Raw genomic sequence first — 22,450 nt, forward strand, 5'->3', positions numbered from 1 at the left:
ACATGGACATCACCAGATGGTCAACACCGAAATCAGATTGATTATATTCTTTGCAGCCAAAGATGGAGAAGCTCTATACAGTCAGCAAAAACAAGACCAGGAGCTGACTGTGGCTCAGATCATGAACTCCTTATTGCCAAATTCAGACTTAAATTGAAGAAAGTAGGGAAAACCACTAGACCATTTAGGTATGACCTAAATCAAATCCCATATGATTATACAGTGGAAGTGAGAAATAGATTTAAGGGCCTAGATCTGATAGATAGAGTGCCTGATTAGCTATGGAATGAGGTTCGTGACACTGTATAGGAGACAGGGATCAAGACCATCCCCATGGAAAAGAAATGCAAAAAGCAAAATGGCTGTCTGGGGAGGCCTTACAAATAGCTGTGAAAAGAAGAGAAGCCAAAAGCAAAGGAGAAAAGGAAAGATATTCCCATCTGAATGCAGAATTCCAAAGAATAGCAAGAAGAGATAAGAAAGCCTTCTTCAGCGATCAGTGCAAAGAAATAGAGGAAAACAACAGAATGGGAAAGACTAGAGATCTCTTCAAGAAAATTAGAGATACCAAGGGAACATTTCATGCAAAGATGGGCTCGATAAAGGACAGAAATGGTATGGACCTAACAGAGGCAGAAGATATTAAGAAGATGTGGCAAGAACACACAGAACTGTACAAAAAAGATCTTCACGACCAAGATAATCATGATGGTATGATCACTCACCTAGAGCCAGACATCCTGGCATGTGAAGTCTAGTGGGCCTTAGAAAGCATCACTACGAACAAAGCTAGTGGAGGTGACGGAATTTCACTTGAGCTATTTCAAATCCTGAAAGATGATGCTGTGAAAGTGCTGCACTCAATATGCTAGCAAATTTGGAAAATTCAGCAGTGGCCACAGGACTGGAAAAGGTCAGTTTTCATTCCAATCCCAAAGAAAGGCAATGCCAAAGAATGCTCAAACTACTGCACAATTGCACTCATCTCACACACTAATAAAGTAATGCTCAAAATTCTCCAAGCCAGGCTTCAGCAATACGTGAACCGTGAACTTCCAGATGTTCAAGCTGGTTTTAGAAAAGGCAGAGGAACCAGAGATCAAATTGCCAACATCCGCTGAATCATGAAAAAGCAAGAGAGTTCCAGAAAAACATCTATTTCTGCTTTGTTGACTATGCCAAAGCCTTTGACTGTATGGATCACAATAAACTGTAGAAAATTCTGAAACAGATGGGAATATCAGATCACCTGACCTGCCTCTTGAGAAACCTATATGCAGGTCAGGAAGCAACAGTTAGAACTGGACATGGAACACCAGACTGGTTCCAAATAGGAAAAGGAGTACGTCAAGGCTGTATATTGTCACCCTGTTTATTTAACTTCTATGCAGAGTACATCATGAGAAACGCTGGACTGGAAGAAACACAAGCTGGAATCAAGATTGCCGGGAGGAATATCAATAACCTCAGATATGCAGATGACACCACCCTTATGGCAGAAAGTGAAGAGGAACTAAAAAGCCTCTTGATGAAAGTGAAAGTGGAGAGTGAAAAAGTTGGCTTACAGCTCAACATTTAGAAAATGAAGATCATGGCATCCGGTCCCATCACTTCATGGGAAATAGATGGGGAAACAGTGGAAACAGTGTCAGACTTTATTTTTCTGGGCTCCAAAATCACTGCAGATGGTGACTGCAGCCATGAAATTAAAAGACGCTTACTCCTTGGAAGGAAAATTATGACCAACCTAGATAGCATATTGAAAAGCAGGGACATTACTTTGCCAACCAAGGTCCATCTAGTCAAGGCTATGGTTTTTCCTGTGGTCATGTATGGATGTGAGAGTTGGACTGTGAAGAAGGCTGAGGGCCAAAGAATTGATGCTTTTGAACTGTGGTGTTGGAGAAGACTCTTCAGAGTCCCTTGGACTGCAAGGAGATCCAACCAGTCCATTCTAAAGGAGATCAGCCCTGGGTGTTCTTTGGAAGGAATGATGCTAAAGCTGAAACTCCAGTATTTTGGCCACCTCATGCGAAGAGTTGACTCACTGGAAAAGACTCTGATGCTGGGAGGGATTGGGGGCAGGAGGAGAAGGGGACGACAGAGGATGAGATGGCTGGATGGCATCACCGACTCGATGGATGTGAGTTTGAGTGAACTCCGGGAGTTGGTGATGGACAAGGAGGCCTGGCGTGCTGCGATTCATGGGGTTGCGAAGAGTCCGACGCGACTGAGCGACTGAACTGAACTGAACTGAAAGACACATGAAAACTAAATGCCGTGTGTGATCACAAATTGGATCCTGGACTAAGGGAAAAATATTTTTCTTTTGATACAGAGGACTTTAATGAGACAGTTGGCAAACTCTTGATAAAGTCAGCAGTTTGATAACAGCATTTATCAATGTTAATTTCCTGATTTGGATGACTGTACTGTGGTTATATAAAAGAATTTCCTTGTTTTTAGGAAATGTGTATTAAGGTGCTTAAAGGTAAAGGTCATGTCTGCAACTTTGGGGGAAATATACGTACATTTAGAAAAAAACGGGCTTCCCTTGTAACTCAGTTGGTAAAGAATCTGCCTGCAATGCAGGAGACCTCAGTTCAATTCCTGGATCGGGAAGATCCCCGGGAGGAGGAAACGGCAACCCACTCCAGTATTCTTGCCTGGAGAATCCCATGGACAGAGGAGCCTGGCAGGCTACAGTCCATGGGGTTGCAAAGAGTTGGACAGGACTGAAGTGACTAATCCACCAACCACCAGAAAAAACAAAGCAAATGTAATATGTTAATATTTGGGAAATCCAGATGAAAGGTAAAGGCTGAAGGGAAAAGAAGGGCCCGGCAGAGGAGGAAAGGTTAGTTAGCTTCACCGACTGCAACGGGCATGAGTTTGAACAAACTCCAGGAGACAGGGAAGGACAGGGAAGCCCAGCACGCTGCAGTCCACGGGGTGGAAAGGAGTCAGACACGACTTAGCGACCAAACCATAACAAAAGGGTGCTCAGAAACTTTTTGTTTTACTTTTGCAACTTTTCCCTAAATCTGAAATTATTTCCAAATAAATTTTTTTGTTTTCCTTTTTTAAAGTAGGTAAGGGACAATTGTTCTGGATATCTTCCTAAGCTGTCGCACCAAGAGAAAGCCACAGTAATCTGAAATTCTCACTGTTCCCATTCAAAGGTCCTTGGCTGTTAAAGTCTTAGGGCCCAAGTGCATGGTGACCAGAGACAGTGAGAGGTGTGTCGTATGTGATGATGGAAATTCTGGGGTGTTGATTTCTAAGCCGGGCAGTTTGCAGCTGGCTTTGCCCAGTTGTCGGGAATCCAGGAGCTCGAGCCCTGGACCTGTTAAACGTCATGTTCTCTACACAAGCAGGACGCAGTGTCGCCTCTACCTGGATAGCAGCAGTTAAGCCTCTTCTGAGCCGGTGGGGCTGTGGGCTTTTTGGCACGCGACTTGGCAGGGAGAGAGATGACCGTGGCTGTCTGGTTTTGGTTGCTTTCCGTGGGCAGATACGTTTGATAGCCATGTTCAAAAACAAATTCTGGAGCTGAAACTAAAAGACAGGATGATTATTAATTTTCATAATACGAATCCCCAGTAGCTACTCCCTTTGCCTACATTCCTTTGTGAGAACGATTAGGCTGGATTGTCTTCCCACTGTTCCTTGCTGCTTAGGAGTGATCACGCGACCCTGTTCTAGCCAATGAGACACTAGAGAACATCCGCTGCGGGGGCTTCTGGAAAAGATTTTCTCCCTGATTTAAAAAAAACGTGGGGGCGGAAAGAGAGGTAGGTGAGGAAAACTCCTTCTTGCTGCCCTGGTTCCCCTGCTGTCTGTCTTTGGACATGCCTGATGAGGATGTGATGTCTGGATCTGAGGCAGCCACTTTGTAACCATAAAGGGAGATGCTGGGCCAGAGCCCTGAAACCTATTCAAATCCACACTCATTAAATAAACAAGAAATGCCCTATCGTTTATACCAGGTAGGTTTTCTGTTAACTTCACCCAAATGCATTTAGGTACTGTCCTTTCATAAACTTTATCACAAAATCCTTTCAAAAACCAGAAGGGAGCTGACTGAAGGAATTCTGGGCAAACTACAAATACTCTCTAAACACAAACACTCTTCAAGCATTCCTAAGACCAACCAACCCATAAATCAACCTATATTCTCACGGAAGTTTTGAGGAAAAAAGAATAAAAAGAAGACCAAACATCATTATCATCTTTGTCTTTAACATCTGTCATTGTAACAGGTAAAACAGGCAGTCCCAAATGTCTTTTCTTAAAATTGTTTTTACTGCTTTGTTAATGAAGTTAACAGTTTGCAGTTTGGGAATATGTATTTTCTTTTTTCCTTTATTATATGTAATCGTCACATGGAGATCTGGCTTCAGACAGGAGTAAATACGCCCTCTGCGGCTTGTTCAGGTGAACCTGTCAGGCTGAGAGGCCCTCCTGATGATTCTGAGAGCCAGTGTCATATTCTGCTTCCCAAACTTCAGTCACGGAGGCACCACCTGTGACATTTCTCCATTGTATTTACAAAGTACACTTCTTTAAATCAACACGGGCCTGACATCACTCCCTATTTTGGCTTTGCCTGCAGCAGGAATACCCACTCCAAAGGTCTGAGGTGCCAGTTATATTTTCTCTTAAAACAAACATTCTCTCTCTTTGAAGCTAAGATGTTATAGACTGTAAGATGTCACATTATTTTATATACAATAAATTTTTAAAAGCTGTCAATTCAACACATGATAACACACTGCTTTCATATTCCTTAGGTATTTTACATATATTGATATTCCTTAGAGATTTTACATGTATCGAATGAGTTCTCTGAGGCTTCACTGAACATTTGACAGGAAACCCACGTTCCTGGCACGCAGCTCTTGGGCACCTTGAGCAATGACAGCCTCATCCCAGTGTGTGGCAAAGAACACCCAGGTGGATCGGCATTTGCTGTTTGAGCAAACTCATGGTTTCCCGTCTTCTCAGCTGAAATATGTAGTGGGGAGTTAAGTGGCTTTTGTTTAAAGCTGGCAAAAGAGTCTGACAAACTGAAGTTCCATCTTCTTGCCAAGTCTCTTTGATGACCTGATCAACCACACCTGCCTCTTGGTGAGATGTTTCATCTACTCTGGGATTTAGCTGTTGGTTTTCAAAGTGTGGTCCCCAGCCAGCAGCAATGGACTTACCTAGGAATTTGCTGCAGAGGCAAGTTCTCAGGCCCCACCCCAGCTTATTGAATCAGAAACTCTAGGGTGGGCCCAGCAATCTGGCCTAACAAGCTGCCCACGTGATTCTGATAAACACAAGTTTGAGAACTAATGGTGCAGACCATGCTTTTCCATGCAGCTCAGCAGTAACCTTAACTCAACTTTGTCTAATCGAGGGACTCCATCTCTCTCAGTTGTAGCTTTGCGAAACCCAATGGTTGTTCCTCCAGCAACAAAATTTGCTTCATCAATATCAAATGGACCCCCTACTACTATTTCTAGGTATTTCTGGGTACAGTTACTTTTCATCTTCAACCCGAACCATCCTGCAGTATCTCAGGAGACATTTCAAACAGCAATTAAACCCAACACACAGAGCTCCCCAAAAAATGCACACATCTCTGCCGAAGTGAGTAGAACAGTGATCACTGATAATAATCCAGGTTATTCACAAACGTGCAAAGACAATTCCTTGGTGACTGCCTCCGGGCCGGCAGCCGTCTCGCTGATTCCAAGGCGCAGCCCCGTTTCAGGTGTTGTAATGTGTATCTGAACTGATGTGAGTCCAGGCTCAGCCACTTCCCGCAGATGGGACTTCAGGCCAGTCGAGGAGCTCCTTTGAGCCTGTTTCCCAGCCCGTCGGTGGGGATAATCATGTGCCCACTTCACAAGGATATCACGAAGCTTCATGAGGGCATCAATAGTGCAGGATATGGGCACAGTTGAGTCTTAATAACACTAATCCCTATAGCTGAACAGAACTGGGCACCAAACTCTTAGCGGGAATGATCAAGGCTTAGGGGAGCAATCACCTCCACTTGCCTGGGACCGAGGGGCTTCCCTGGTCATAGGACCTGAGATAAAACTAGGATGGCTGGTCATGCCACCGTGATACCCCAGCTTGTGGGAAAGAAGACTGGGAGGCACAGGGGCTGGGGGGTTGTGACAGTGGCCAGGCACTCCCTACAGTCCGGCTGCGGAGTCTGTGACCCTCCGGGAGGCGAGTCCTGGGTTTGGAATGATCCTGAGCTTGGGATACCCACCGTCCCTGGAGATGGCCGGGCCTGTCTGCTAACCGCCCCCGGCCCGCCCCCACAAGCCTTAGCATCTCTTTTGTGGTGAGTCACAGCAAAGGGGAACCCTGAGAGTATTCTGGGGGGCAGCTCCTTTTCAGAAATCTGGTTTGCAAATATTTCCTCCCACCCAGGAAGCTGTCTTTACATTCTGCTGGCTGTTTCCTTAGGCGCACAGAAACTGATGCAGTCCTGCTGGTCTGTTTTTGCCTTTGCTGCACGTGCTTTCGGTGTCTTTAGGGGAGGCATCCAACTGGAGGGGTCGTTGGTAGGGGGCGGTCCCTTGTCTGTCTTCAGATTTGGCGTAAACAGTGGAATCTGAGTGTCCAGCAGACGTGAAGGCAGCGGGGACAACCCCAAGCACCCAGATCTGCTGAGCCGGGGATGCGCTTCTAGCAGAGATGTGACTTCCCCCAGGGAAGAATGTTCTCAACCCTTCTTTCCACTGGGGTGATCTGTAGCATGAGCGGCCGCTTTCTGGGGGTGTGGGTGGTCAGGTGCCCAGTTCTGTTCAGCTATAGGGATAACTTTCTGCAAGAGTTCAAGGCCTCGTCTCCCCTGTGGGCACGGCTCTTACAATCAAGTCCAGTGCTTCTGGATCAGCCCCCACGCCTCCCCCTCCACCCCCAGCAGCTCACAGCCTCACACCTGCTTTCGGTTTTGACTCTGGGGCTCTCCCTGGCTTGCCAGTGTGCCCAGCTGCACGTCTGAGACACACAGCTTGTTACGCGCAGTCTCGGTTTGTAGCAGGAGCACCTCGGGTGTTCAATTATTCACCCATGATGTTGCTTAAAAAGTAAGACTGTCACATGAATTTCATAAGGAACCAAAACCGCCCTGAGCTTGGGACCCACTGGATGTCCTAGACCCGCGGAGCTCACAGGGGCCAACTGCAGCTCTTCCCACGAAACTGCTCTTCGAACATCTGAAGTCATCCACATCTCCCAAGTCCCTTTGCTTCTCCTTTCTTGTCTTCAACTTAAAAACTCCAGTTTTAATCCTTTTCTCTTTTTTAAAATTAAAAGTGTATTATATTGTCAAAACAAAAGAAAACACCGACTAGAAAATCCTGGGAGCACAGAAACGCGGGGAGAAAACCTGACCCAGGCTGTCCCCCCGTGGCAGCATACCCCTGCATGACATGCTCGCTGAATTCTGCACTTTTCCTCTGAAGCACTCATCTCTGCTGTAACTAGTTATGTGGCAAAGTATCCGACGCCCTTCCTCTCCACCATTCGGTTGGATGAGCCCAGTGAGGACGTGCATTTCCCTCCATCACTGTTTCCTAGACCCTCGCGTGGAACCCGGCACGCACAGGGGCTCAGGGAACACCTGTTTAGTGATGGATCAGATGGCCAACCTGTTCTTTTTACACAGATTTTAAAAATACAGAACTGAGATCATGGCTTAAATCATTTTGTATGCTTTTCTTTTTTATTAAACGATTAAACAATTTTGCTATGTGAAAGCATTCTGCCATGTTATCAATTCATCCAAAAAACAATTTCTTCTGGCTACATAAAATGCCACATTTGGGCTGTCCCAGCTAAATTAACCTTTTCTTCTTTTTTGGACACTGAGTTGGTTTCTAGGGGTTTACCTTTATAAATAACACCTATCCAAAATTTTTAACTTATCTCTTTAGTTTCTCTGGATACCTTCCTGTAAGCTGAAGAACCAGGTCAAAATGCAATGGTCATTTTATGGCTTGGTGACTCATAACTATAAGATCCTTTAGGAAAATCTAAATCAATACATATTCTCCCCTTCACCTTGGCTATCACACACACTATCTGTCAGGACAATATGAGACCGTTTTAGTTTAATCTGCATTTCTTTCATAATTGGTAAAAAAATCCCCTTTCACTATATTTTATTCATTCACATACCTTCTTTATGAACTGCCTGTTCAGGCTATTAGCTCTTTTTTTTTTTTTTCTATTAAATTTTTACTTTTTTCTCATTGACTTGTAAATGATCTTTACAAATTAAGGCTATTCTTTCACTGTCACATATTTAAATCTATTGTTTGTTCTTCCCCACATTGCCCATGCTTACAGCTCACATTTAGGGGCCTTGATTCGAGTGCAAACTCAGCATTCACCTCCTGGGAGAATTCTGTAAGGAAAGTCTCATGCTCTTCTAAAGGGTTTTCCCCTCATGGGAGCCACACCTGATCCTCAGGTGGGCCCCACAGTCCCGGCTCCAAGGGCTGAGCCCAACGCCAGCTTCCGGTTCCGGACCCGCCCCTCTCTCTGCAGCAGCTGGCTGGTCTGGGGGCAGACAGGGGCACAGAAGCTGGACCGATCAGACCCGCTTGCCCTGCGGTTAGGAACTGGGACAAAGACACTGCAGCTTGCTGTGGACATCTGTTTTGAAAAAAGAAGCACCCATGTGCCAGACACTGCCACCGATAGAGTTCCATTCTTTCCTGCCTTTCTCCCGGCAGGAGTGTGGATGGCCAGAAGGGCTTTGGGGCTGGATTCCACTGCTAAGCCCCTTCTCCGTGACTCCTTGCTGGCCTGGCTACACCAAGACAGTGGATCTGGGCCTGTTATCCATCCTAGCCAATGGCATCTGGGATTCCTGGGGAAGCTGTTAAAGAGAAGGTCCCTTTCCCCATCCCTGAGCAGGGCTGAGTGAAGACTTGAGGAGGAAAGCAGCCACCTTGTGGCCATGAGAAGCATTACTGCCGGGGAGAGCAAGTAGACCCAGAAACCCCGGGTCTGCCCTGCCAGCTCTTATCCTGAGATAAGCAGTGCCTCACAGTCCAGCTCTCTTGTAGCTTAGTGTTATTAAGAGCAACCAAAAGCATCTGAACTAACCCGAGCCCGTACTGGCTGGCCCAGACTCCCAGGACCCTGCTCAGAACTACCCAGATGGGATTGTTAAGGGAGGGGGCTGGGGTTCTCCGTCTTACTGAAGCTCCAGGGGGCTCTTTTGAGAAAGGCTGTGATGAGGACTTTACCAAGGGTGCTGAGGGGCTTCTGCAGCCCTGGAGCTCGGCTCCCAGCCCCAGGTCTGGCTTCAAGCCCCTTTCTGGCTCTGTCACCGCCATGAAGCTATTTAACGCCTTCATGCTTTAGTTCGTTACGGGTAAAACAGGGATAATAATGATTAGTAGCTAATATATGTTGCAAAAATTTAATTTTTTAAAATTAAACGTTAAACTCATTAACTGAAGTTGTGAAAACCTACTTCACATACTGAGAAAACTGCTTGGCACAATAATAAGCAGCATGTAAGAATTAGCTGGGAGAAGGCAATGGCACCCCACTCCAGTGCTCTTGCCTGGAAAATCCCATGGGTGGAGGAGCCTGGTAGGCTGCAGTCCATAGTGTCGCAAAGAGTCGGACACGACTGAGCGACTTGACTTTCACTTTTCACTTTCATGCATTGGAGAAGGAAATGGCAACCCATTCCAGTGTTCTTGCCTGGAGAATCCCAGGGAAGGGGGAGCCTGGTTGGCTGCCGTCTATGGGGTCGCACAGAGTTGGACACGACTGAAGCGACTTAGCAGCAGTAGCAGCAGCAAGAATTAGCTGGGCTTCCCAGGTGGCAGAGCAGTAAAGAATCCGCCTGCCCGTGCAGGAGACGTGGGTTCCATCCCTGGTGTGGGGAAGATGCTCTGGAGGAGGAAATGGCCACCCACTCCGGCATTTTTGCCTGGGAAATCTCATGGACAGAGGAGCCTGGTGGGCTGCAGTCCCTGGGGTCACAAAGAGTCAGACACGACTGAGCGACTAACATACACACCCAAGAGTCAGCTATGACTATTATTATTGCCAGATTCCCCTGGCAACTCACTACCTAGTTTGTTTTACTGAATTGCTCACACACTCAACAACCTTCAGTGGCTCCCTAGCTCCTTCAGAATAAAGGCCAGATCAAAGCAGGGGCCGCTAGTCCGTAGGCGCTATATCATCTCCAGCCACTGTGATCAGATCTCCCCTTCAGCAGCAGGGACCAGCTTCTCCACCTCCAGACCAGCAGGAGGAAATGCCCCCCTCCCGCTGTCTTCCTCCCAAAGGCAGGTGAGATTCTCAAGGTCTATCATGCGTGTGATCTCACTCATCATTTTCCCCGTGGCTTTCCCCGCCGAGACCAACCTACTCCATGAACTCTCTGCACTGGTCACACACGGCTGGGCTTCTGTGTCTTACAACAAGTTCTCCTCCGCTCCCGGACGAGCTTGGAATCCTCCAAGGGAAGCACCTCCATTATCTCGGCTCCAGCATCTGGCACCCCCCAGTCCCAGAGCCGTCCTCACTGGACCCTCACGATGGAGCCGGCGCCACGCCATGAACGTCACGGGCTTGAACGAGTTCAATCCGAACCGCGCCCCCTACTGCATTTACTCGGTAACTTTTACTGAGCGCCTAGGATGTACCAGGCCTGGGGCTGGGCGGCCGAAAAGCAAGACTGATTAGTGCCTGCTCCAGGGAGGTTATGGAGCTTCCCCCATAGCTCAGTGCTCAGTCGGTAAAGAGCCTGCCTGCAGTGCAGGAGACCCGAGTTCGATCCCTGGGTCCGGAAGATCCCCTGGAGAAGGAAATGGCAACCCACTCCAGTATTCTTGCCTGGGAAATCCCACAGACAGAGGAGCCTGGTGGGCTACAGTCCATGGGGTTAGAAGAGTCGGACACAACTTACTGACTAAACCAGGGAGATTATAGTCTAGTAAATTAGAAGTTAAACCACTACCTTGCTTACTACTAAATAGTTGTTTTGCAAATACAGAATAAGGGTCATTTAAAATTAAGAAAACAAAACAACCCACTACTTTGAGGCCCACAGGCAAATTGAGCCTTCAGATAATTTTGTTTTTTAGGCTTTCAAAATCAGTTAGGTGGGCTGGGTCTTTCCCAGGTCAATGACCTCTGGCCAAAGACCACCCAGGGACACACCTGTAGTTGAATAAGTTGATTACTCCTTACAGTAAGGGAACCCTCGCCCCACGGGGGCTGTGGAGGGTCTCAGTAAGAGGGTGCCTGGAAGCATGTAGAGTTTTAGATGTTTGGGGCTCATGTTAGATGATTCTGCGAGGAGGCTTCAAGGAAGCCTGCGCTGGAGGCTGTCAGGAAGTGGGGACAAGCCTATGACTTGGTATCTTAGCGACTAGTGCTGAGATGCAGAGAAGGCTAGAGCAGCAGATAAAATCGATAAAGCAGGAGAGGAGCGGGGCAGGAGGGGATGCCCGGGGTTCCGAGGCTCAGGCATGACGACACAGGAGTTCTCTTTCCAGCCTGTCCCAGCACAGTCAGAGCTGCCCTGTCCCATGTGGACGTTCTGTGACTCTGTTCAGCAGGGGAAGAGCACGGCGCGCCCCGGGGAGTTAACCCAGCGCCCAGGGACTCCGACGCCCCCCGGCTCTCCTCTGCTGGTCCTCCACGGCCCGCCCACTCCCCCTCACAGCCCACCTGCTGCCGTACTTACTGCCCCTGCCTGAGCCCAGGAGCATCTGAATTCACTTCTCTGGCTAAAGACTGCTTATTACCAAATAAACTGATGGCAACTGTGGTAAGGGCTAGTTGAGGAAGTGGTGAAGAACCTAACCTTCGGGGTGGGGAAGGGAGGGAGAAATCGTGGCTAGCTTCTAGGTGGAGGTGACTTTTAACCTGGGTCCTAAAAATGGAGGAATGAACCAGAAGAGGTGGGAAAAGTCAGTGATAGTTCAACTAATACTGTCTGGAGGCTTGCCATGAGTCAGGGCCTGCAGAAAATTTTCCATGAACTGTTTCACTTAATTTCTACAGCCCCTGATTCAGTAAGTAAGTAATGAGAACTAACCCTGATGGCTTGAATGTCTGCACGTAGGAGCCCCTGGCAGTGACCCTCTGAGGTGAGTTCTATCTCTACTCTCCCGTTTTACAGCTGGGTAAATGGAGACCCTGAGACTCTAAGTCACCTGCCTGAGGTTACCTGGATGGGAAGTGATGTAGCTCGGATCTGAACCCAGGCAGTCTGACTCAGGAACCTAGACTCTCTCCACTACCAAGTTCCATGGCCTTTCTATGTATTTCTGTCCCACTTTAAAAAGGAGACAACGCAAACTCTTACAACTTGCAGCACTCACACAGCTCCTAAGGCCCTCTGCAGCCAAGACTTTAACACGGGAAGCTGACCCCAAGCCCCATGGCTTCAAGCGGGGAACTTAGAAAATGCACGTAGGAGGCTAGATTTTTCCACCAGCGTCAAGATCTAATGTTACTGCTTTTATAGAAAAGTTCTCAAATCAAATGCCAAATGATAGGCAGCTTTCAAAGCTAGCGGGCAGAGAATTAATTTTACTTTTTATCCAACATGGCACCCCACTCCAGTATTCTTGCCTGAAAAATCCCATGGACAGAGGAGCCTGGTGGGCTATAGTGCATGGGGCCACAAAGACTGAAGCGACTGAGCAGGAGGAAGGGTCTGTTTTAATCAAGGACTGAAGACGGACCAATAACCCTGGACAAGGTCTGGGTGCGGGTATTGAGAGGAACCTGCCGGGGTGGGGGTCGGGTGGTGAGCATCTTTCCAACTGGGTCGAGGCCTGCAATCGCCCGGGGAGCTTGTTAACAATGCAGATGCCTGAGCCTCAGCCAGGCGGATTCGGAGGTGCAGCCCCTGCACTAGCGGCTTTAACAAGATCCCAAGGGACCCTGGTCCAAACTGCCGCTGCTGCAACACCGAAGCCCAAACTTTGGGGAAGCTGGACCCCGCAAACCAAAATAAACAGTGTAAAAGAAAGGGCGGGGGGAAGCAAGATGCTGCTTGTTTCGGGGCAGAGCTGCAGGCACACGCAGGGAGAGCAGCTGGGTCAGGCAGAGACTCAGCACCCTGCTCATCTCACTTGGGCATGCATCTTGATGTTAAGAAAGTGAAAGTTGCTCATTTACGTTAATAAAGTGAAAATCGCTCAGTCGTGTATGACTCTTTGCAACCCCATGGTTCCACAGTCCGTGGAATTCTCCAGGCCAGAATACTGGAGTGGGTAGCGTTTCCCTTCTCCAGGAGATCTTTCAAACCCAGGGATCAAACCCAGGTCTCCAGCATTGCGGGCAGATTCTTTACCAGCTGAGCCACCAAGGAAACATTAACACCCTTCATGTTAATAAAGGCGGTCCTCTACTGAGTCCAATGACTGTCCCAGGTCCTTTATTTGGATTATTGCAGAGTCTCACAATAACCCAATCATATTAGGCACCTAATTCTAAACCTAATAGTATTTGTTTGTTGTTTACTCACTAAGTCACGCCCAGCTCTTTGCGTAGCCTGCCAGGCTCCTCTGTCCATGGGATTTCCCAGGCAAGAATACTGGAGTGGGTGGCCATTTCCTTCTTCAGGGGATCTTCCCAACCCAGGGATCGAACCTGCGTCTTCTGCAGTGGCAGGCGGGTTCTTTACCCCTGAGGCACCTGGGAAGCGCACCTACTGGTATTAGGTACCCTTTTTAATAATCCCTTTCTACAGACAAGGAACCTGAGTGAGTGACCTGCCCACGGCCCAGGGTTGCCGACTGGGATAAGGCCCAGCAGCCCGTCTCTGGTGCGCGGCACCCCCGTCAGCTCTGCGCGGCGGGGAGCGCTTGCGCAGCGGGCGCCGAGGCGTACCGGGTGGCCAGCAAAGCTGAGGCGCGGCTACAGTGAACAAGGGCGGGGCCGTGGAGAGGCCGGGTGGCGGGCGAAGGTCTCCGAGCCGGTTACGTGGTGCGCGGGCAGCTTCACCAATGCACGTGAGGCGCGGGCCCCTGTGCGTTCACTCCACACACAACCACTGCCGGGAATATGATGCTGCGGGTCAAATGCAGCCCCTGACCTCGTGGCGCTTACGCTTCAGCAGTGGGACAGGCCTTAAATTTGTTCTGCAAACAATCATTTAATTACGGGGACCTGATCTGAGAGAACAATGCCCATGTGTGTGGTCTCAGAGGGGGGCTCTTTGGGGCGATGCAGTTAAGCCCAGCTCTGACACACGCACCAGCACCAGCATTAAGTCAGCTCCAGGCAGAGGGGGCAACACATACAAATGCCCCGGGGCTCAAGGAAGAGTGGCCCACTCGGAAAACAGAAAGGATGTCATCACAGCTACTGTGAGTCAGAGGGGGCGGCGTGTCCTGAGATGCAGTCAGGTCCTGTGTGCAGATGGTCCTGAACCTTAGGTTTTGAGGGTGGGCTGGTGTCAGCCAGGTAAAGGCGAAAAAGGCAGAGGGGACGGCAGCAGGGAAGGCTCAGAGCCCAGCGAGACGCAATGGCCACAAACGAAGGGTCTTGGGGCCTCCCCGGCCTGGGGCCTCGGGTCCCAGGCTTCACACCGGGTGTGGGGTGACTGGGAGCTTGTTTCTGAGAACAGAGAACCTGACACTCAATCTTCAGGGAGAAGACCACGAGGGCAAGGGCCCAGGGACCTGAGTCCCAGGACTGTCCTGAACCTGTGCTGGGACCCTGACCATCTCTCATCTCCACCTGCAGCTTCACTCTGTCCAGCTGTAAAATGAGAAGGTGGTACCAGGCCCATCCCTAAGGTGAGTTTCTGTTCGAACATTTTCCTGGTGATTTCCTCTAAGATGAGATGAAGAGAAACTCGGGAGAAAGTGGGAAGACCTCAGGGTAACCTGATGAGAGTTTCCGAGGTGATCAGTTATATTCAACGCTTAACACATTTCAGCAGGAACATTATTTTGGATGCAGTAAGGAAACGACCACAAACTTCACCTGCTGCCAAAAAACTCAGACACAGCATCAACGTGCAAATGATAAGGCAAAAGCTGGTACCCTCACTTCAGAGGTTCTCCACATCTTAGCTCCAATTAACTGTTTGCAAAACATTGAAAACAAGTCAGAAGTTGCAGATGGGCTCGATCAAGCTCACAGATGTATTTTGTTTGACCAACAAGTTTTTTTTTCCCCCTCATCGCCTGACATGTGGGATCTTAGTTCCCTGACTGGGGATCAAACCTGTACTCCCTGCAGTGAGAGGACCTTCTTAACCACTGAACTGACAGGAACGTTTCCTAACAAAGTTTTAAAATTTGGGAAATTTTACATTTTTCAGTTGCTCAGAAAAACCCAAATATCTAACTGACTGAATCCAAAGAGCAACTTTCTCTATTTCACCAGCGTCCCCACCATCCCCTAATGCCTTCTGCAGAGTTGACATCTTTCATTAACATTACTTGCCTCATTCCTGTTCTAGAAGCTTTCCTTGAATATAATACATATGCATATATACGCCGGTTTATATTTACCTTGAGACTCTATGTGGGTACACAGATCTAGCTTCCTTTTCAGACTAAGTCACATTCTACTGTCTGAATTTATTCATCTAATTGTTAGATTATTATTCATTATCCATCATGGCATTTATTTATCTAATCTCCTGACATATACGTTACAAAGGTTCCATTTTCTTTACAGTATATCAGTAAACACCCTTGTACATTTTTACTTGTCAAGTTTTAGAGGATAAATACCCACAAGTGCACATACTGGGTAAATGTGTACATTTTAAAATTTGAAATATTTTAAATGTAAGAATTAAAGTTTGAAAGATATCACAAAATTGCCCAGCTTATATGAATGGATATCTCCAGAAAGGAAAGGAAAGCAGTATTTGATTTGCATTTCTTTATTACTGAGGGATGATGACTCAATGACACATCCTTGTATATTTACTGGCTCTTGAATAGCAACTGCTGCTCTTTGCTGACTTTTCCATTTAGTCTTTTTATTGATTTTTAGGAGTTTGTTTTTTTTTTAATATATGAAGGATATTAGGCCTTAGTCATATGTACTTCATTTTCTTTTCCCAGTTGTCTTTAAGCTTTTTTTATACATTGTTTTTACTGTGGAAGAATGGTAACTTTATCTGCAACCACATAACAATTCTTTTTCTTTTGGGGGAGCAATCCTATAACCTGCTTTCTTTGGAAGGCACAGTATTAATATATTTTTTGATTTAAAAATTTGAATGCCTTTAAAAGCCAACAAATACATCCTCTATTTTCCCATAGGATGCAACAGTGTGTCTACCAACCATCTCATAAATGGGTGCTTACTGGAGTCATCTGTCTCATCCCGTAAGGCAGATTATAAAGGAATAAGCTTAGGGGTGTGAGTGTTTGGGTCTCTCTGCATGTGGGGGCTTCCCTGGTGGCTCAGACGGTAAAGCGTCTGCCTACAACGTGGGAGACCTGGGTTCAATCACTGGGTCGGGAAGATCCCCTGGAGAAGGCAATGGCACCCCACTCCAGTACTCTTGCCTGGAAAATCCCATGGACGGAGGAGCCTGGTCAGCTATAGTCCATGGGGTCGCAAAGAGTTGGACACGACTGAGCGACTCCACTTTTACTTTCTTTCTTTTGCACATATGTAGTTTTTACTCTACAACTTTGACGGTTTCATTGTGCATGTTTAACTTTTGGATCCATCTGTGGTTTCTTTTGGACGTGACCAAGAACTAGGATGAACTTTTCTGTTTTTCCAGTTGGTGGCACAGGGAAGGGGAGTCATCAGTACTTGTTTATAGATTTTAAAAATTTCTTAAACATTTTTTTTGTCCTTTATACAAATAATGCAAATTCAGGAATCACACACATATTTCCACCACCCCCAAATAACCACTTTTTCCTTTTTTACCATTTCCTGCAAGTATTTTTTTCTTAGTATATAGCTTTTTTTCTGGTTTTGTTTTAAAAACCTGGTTTTTGTCTGTTAGTTTTGTTTAGCACATGCCAACAATTTATAACTGCTACCACTTAATGTTTTAACCTAGCAGTTCCCAAACCTGGCCAGGCAGCTAGCTTCCCCATGGAGCTTGTTAAAAATAATGAATCAGCAATCCTAGGGGGTGGGCCCTGGGTGTCTATATTTTTAACAGGATCTGAAGAGGCGTCTGGGACATAGCCAGGCCAACTCTGAGTGACTGCCCCACCCCCCAACCATACCTGTGATCGTCTGGGTTTCCGAGGTGATGGTTCGAGTGGTGGTCTGAGTCTGGGTGGCAGGCACCGTTTCCTCCGATACAAACTGGACCGTGCTGGGCGCCGCCCCAGACGTGCCGGTTAGCTGGCAGCCACTCTGCTTGTGAGCTACAAAGGCGTCCAAATTGTTAAACTGCTGCTTGCAGATGCCACAGATGTGGATGTCGGGAGTCAGCTCCACCAAAACTGTTGTGCCACCTGGAACTCCAGGGGACAGAGGGGGAGTCACAGGTTAATTTCAGACAGCTTGAAATGGAAACACAAACCAGACCCACGGTGAGAGAAACGGGCATGGTGACAGGCGTGGCTAGCTGCTGGCCCAGTATCTATTCCACTCCCCTCTTCTTGCACACAGAACCCCAGTGCCACCCCAGCAGCAACATACCCACCCAAGTAATGCTCCTGATCACTCCCTGTGGGGGCACTAGTGGTATCTCATGCAGGAAGGTTCTTCCCTGCACCTCAAGAAGGCTACCTTGCGCTTCAGAGGACCATCTCCTGTCTCAAGGAAAACGTAATTGTACTTCTCAGTCATTATGGGAGCCAGTGCTCCCACTATTCCAACCCTCTCCCCCATCATGAGAACCACTAGCCTGAATAATTTTGGTTCATGACATACTTGGGAATCCCTCCAGCACAGTGCTGGAAGAGCTTCAGGGAAAAGCACGATAAAAAGGGAGCTGACATGGTTGGCACTGTTCACCTCTCCCTTCAGCCTTGAATGCAGGTGTGATGCCAGGTGCTTCTGCAGCCATGTTGTAACATGAGGTAAATAGTAAGATCTCTACAAAAGTTTACTTCACTGATCCCCTAAATCAACCCTAGAATCAATCAATTCCAGACTTCTAATTAGGCCAGTATAGTTCAGTTTTGTTACTTGTAAGCAAAATTAATTCCTGACAGGCATTATTTCACTATAGTAATAATATCAAGAATTAATATTGTATTTAACACTTGCAAAGCGCTTACCACAGTCCTGGCACTATATTAGAAACTGCTATATAAATGTTTGTTAAATAAAGAAATACAACGACTAAGTCTCTAACTAAAAAGACAAACTGAATTTTTATTTTAAGTTTTCTTTGCCTTATTACAAGGAAATTCATGTTTATAACAGAAAATCTGGAAGAGAAGGAGGAGGGAAATTACAGTCTTTCCACCTATGGCTACCATGAACATTACAAAATATTTTCTTCCATTCATCGAATTAAAGATTGTTTATATCATAGTGTATTGTAAATTAACCTTTTTCCCAATACTGCTGTACAAGCATTATGCTCTATCACTAAAGTCTCTTTTTATATATATATATATAATTATTTAATGACAACACATTATTCCATATTTTCTAAGCCTCATAATTTCTCACTAACTGTAAGGTTTGTATATTATTCCCAATTTTCCCTGAGTCTAAATAGTATGAAAACCACCTTTGTGCATATACAGTTGGCATCTTTGCTTCATAATTTAAAAAAATTATAAAATATTTGCATTATGTCCAATGTCCCATTACAACCAAGACAAGACATCTCTGTGCAGAAATACAATTTGGTTGACTTCTAAGAAAAGATACTCTGCACTGAGCAAGGTAGGTTTGTAAGCCATCTTGCAAACACTGAAATCAATGGATGGAAGGACGTGACATTTCTCATCTCTCTAACACTGTCTTCCTGTAGCTACTGAGGTGCCCAAGCTAAGAGGAAGACAAAGAATCCAAGAGACTAGTGACTGCATCATTGAGATTCCTTAATGGTGGGACTCGGGAGGAGATGGGGTGAAGTTTCTGCTTCATAAGATGGTTACGAGAATTAAATGAGATGGTGCTTGTAGAAGGCCAGCACAGGGATCCCCAGCATGTCACCTGATGGGGTTATTACTGAGGTGTTCTATTTGAATTTGAAAATATCCCCTCTGAATATCTGTAATGAACTGAGACCCAATAGAATACACTGGGTCTATTTTTTTTTTTTTTTGGTATCATCAACACAAAGAATTCCTTTATCTTTGCCAGGCTCTTCTGTCCATGGGATTCTCCAGGCAAGAACACTGGAGTGGGTTGCCGTGCCCTTCTCCACGGTGTCTTCCCAAGCCAGGGATCGAACCTGTGACTCTTCCGTCTCCGGCATTGGGAGGCGGGTTCTTTACCACTGGCGCCGCCTGAGAAGCCTCTTTATCCCTACAAAGTTCTCCAAACCTGTCTGGGCATCAGAATAAGGGCTAGGGTGGGTTATTTAAACACGGATAAACACGGACACATCTGACCCCCACTTCAGAGAGTCCTAATGGAGGTGGGGTGAACGGGGACTGAGGTTTAGGGAAATCTGCGCTTTTCACAAGTTATGCAAGGAACACACAGACATGTTTAGGAGCCAGTGTCTTCCAAGTCGGTAACAGTAACATCTAACAAGTGCCAGGGGTTCTCAAACTTCCTGTGCCTCCGAATCGCCCAGGGCAAGCCCATCCTCCTCCCTTCTACCCTGGCCCCACCACCTGGTAGGTGGGGCCCACAGAGCTTTTTTCCCCTCCTTTTTTGAAAAATAAGCGCTGGAGCTCCCAGGTGGCTGGTTCGCGCTCAGCCCCACACTTAGGGAAACAATGAGCCCGGCGAAACCACGGGCTTGAAAAAGGCTGTCATCATAATGAAAATGGACCCCAAACTCAAAACTCAAAGAAAACGCCCACGGCCCCATTCCCCATTCAGATCTCCACCTTCAACGTGGACAAGGCTTTTCAGGAAGCCGGCAAGCCCAGCCAGCCAGACCTCGTGCAGTCCTCCGAACCCAGACTTCAAGGATTCGGGGCCACCGAGACAGAAGTTTTCCCATCAGCGTGGCCGCGGTTACCCCAAATCCACCTCCAGGCTGCGCCGGGGGCGGGGAATGCCGCGAGAGGGTGGGCGATGGTCGGAGCCGCCAGCCCTCCCCCACCGCCCGCTGCACGGGGGGCTCTTTGGAGGCTGGCAAGCGCCCCCGCCTCGCGCCGGGTCGGGTGCGCCCGCCCCCGGCCCACCCCGGCGCCTCCTGCCCGGCGCGCCCGCCGCGGTCCCCGAGACGCCGGCTCGGGGCCGTCACCCCGATTTCGGGGCCCCGGGCCTGCCCGCTGCGTCGCAGGCGTGCTTGGGCCCGGGCCCCGGAGCGCGCACTGCGCCCGGAAAAGCACTTACTTTGCACCGAGCCCGGGAAGCTCTCGCCCTCGTTGCTCGCGTTCATGGCCGCAGACTGGGGGCCGAGGGGGGTCCCCGGCCGGCCGGGGTGCAAGGGCGCGGGGCGCGCGGGTCTACATGGTGCAGGGACTTTTCCTTTTATTTTTCCACCCCCCCCAGCCTTCCTTCTCCCAACTCCGCGAGGCGGGGAGGACGGATGTACAGCGAGCGCCACTTCCGCTGCCTAGAGGGCGCTGGCCCGGCCCGGCCGCACCAACCTGGCTTCGCGGCTGCGGCTCCCGGGGGAAGAAGCCGGCCAATCCCGGCACTCGGGCCGCGGGGTCTCCCCGGGGTCCGGACGGCGCACACGCGGTGGGGCGGCCGCGGGCAGCGAGGGACGCGCCCCCGCAACCCCCCGGGCTGCAGCAGCCGGCGCCCTGCCCGCACCCCGGAGGGTGGGCCGGCGCTTTGGGCACCCCCCACCCCGGCTCTGGCGCCTTTGCACCTGCCGCTCTGGGCGTCTGGGCCCCGCCGAGTCCGGGCAGCCGGGTCGCCCCGGTGGTTTGCAGAAGAGGAGCGAGTCGGGCAGCAGTTGGGTGGGTGCTTGCGGGGGGGCGGGGCGGGGGGGCGGTCACAGGCTTGGCGGGTGGGGAACGCCGGCTGGGCGCATCCGCAGAGCGCTGGGCGGGCCCCCTGCCCAGTAGTGAAATAAAGAGGCCCGTGCTCACGTGCTTGCGTGGCAACTGGGATCGGTCGCTGGGGCAAGAACCCTGACCCTGGGGGTCCGCCAACTCTTCTGTGCATCACCACCACCCGGAGAGCTTGTTAGGACGGAGGCCGCGGGGCCAGCCCAGAGTTTCTGACTCGGTGGGTCTGGGGAGAGGCCCAAGGACCAGCATTCTAAGTGACAAGGTGAAGTTCCTGATACCGGTGGGCGCTGCTGCCCCCGATCTGACCCCGCGCTCGGCTGACTTCACCTGCCATTCCCTCCTCCCCTCAGGCGTCAGCCCCCAGCTCTTTTCAGCCTCAAGGCTTCTGTGCTTACTGTTCACTCTGTATCCACCTGCCACCCTGCCTAACGCCCTTGGGTCTTGATTTTAAATGCCATCCACAGAGAGGCCCTTCTTGGCTAGCCCCCGTTCTAATCCTGCCGTGCCTCCATCCAGTGGCTCCCCCTGTTACTTTCTGGTCTGCTTTATTTTAGGATTTATCAAATCTAACCTGGTAATCTGAGGTATCTCTATCTGTATCTACCAGTCTATCCATCTATCTGTAGATCTATCTAATTTGTCAATCTCTACAGACAGGTACACAGATTTATTCGTTTATTACCTGTTTTCCCTTGCCCCTTACATTCAGTAAATCCTCAGCAACCTGGAATGAATAATAAAAACCTCCCTGCCTTGCTGATACATCTATCCCCAGTGACTTGGCCTGGTGCCCGGCACATAGTAGGCCCACAGTAAATAGGGTGAGTATAACTGATGAAATTATCCTGCGGTTTCCATTGAGGGTTTGCTCATTCCTCCAGCAGCAATATACTTAGAAGCGTCTGCCATGTGCCAGGCAGCATGCTAGCCCCTGGAGTTACAAGGGTGATCCTATTTACTTCCTGCTCTAACAGAACTTGGCTGGTGGCTAGCGATGCAGTCCACGCTAAACAATCAGATCAGCAGTGTAATTTCTTGAGAGTAATATGATCTCAGAAGACATGAAACAAGGATGTGATGGTGGCTTCCTTGGCCTATCTGAGCAAGCAATGTGTGAATGAGGCCGCTGCGTTGGGGGCAGTTCCAGCCTGGGGGACTGGCAGGTGCCGGAGCCCTCAGCCACAATGCTCTAGACAGGAACGGGCCACCCCGCCCCCCAGTCCCACTGCGAGTCTCACCGCCCTCCCCCAGACCCCCTCACTGCTCCTGCTCAGACATGCCCAGCTCTGCTTTTCCTCCTCCTTCTGCCTGGATTGCCTTCCCCTGGTCTTTGCAGGACTAGCCAAATGGAAGGTCACTTTGTGGCGGAGACCTTTTCTGTCTCTTATCTGAAG

General features: G+C 48.7%; 1 protein-coding gene across 4 annotated transcripts in view; it reads right to left on the reverse strand.

The window, feature by feature from the left end:
• Positions 1–20,625, reverse strand: part of ZFP64 (ZFP64 zinc finger protein) — an 85,990-nt gene extending 65,365 nt beyond the window's left edge. For 3 of the 4 annotated variants that reach the window (XM_015474172.3, XM_015474171.3, XM_005214815.5), the window contains exons 1-3: positions 20,428–20,625; positions 17,229–17,468; positions 3,397–3,558 (exon numbers count right to left, since the gene is read on the reverse strand). In XM_015474172.3, the coding sequence (XP_015329658.1) occupies positions 3,397–3,558; positions 17,229–17,468; positions 20,428–20,473 (448 nt within the window). In that variant the 5' untranslated portion in view covers positions 20,474–20,625. 4 annotated transcript variants of the gene reach the window in all.
• Positions 20,626–22,450: the final 1,825 nt, after the last annotated feature.

This window comes from Bos taurus, chromosome 13 (genome assembly GCF_002263795.3).
Source record: "Bos taurus isolate L1 Dominette 01449 registration number 42190680 breed Hereford chromosome 13, ARS-UCD2.0, whole genome shotgun sequence".
Classification (NCBI taxonomy): Eukaryota; Metazoa; Chordata; class Mammalia; order Artiodactyla; family Bovidae; genus Bos; species Bos taurus.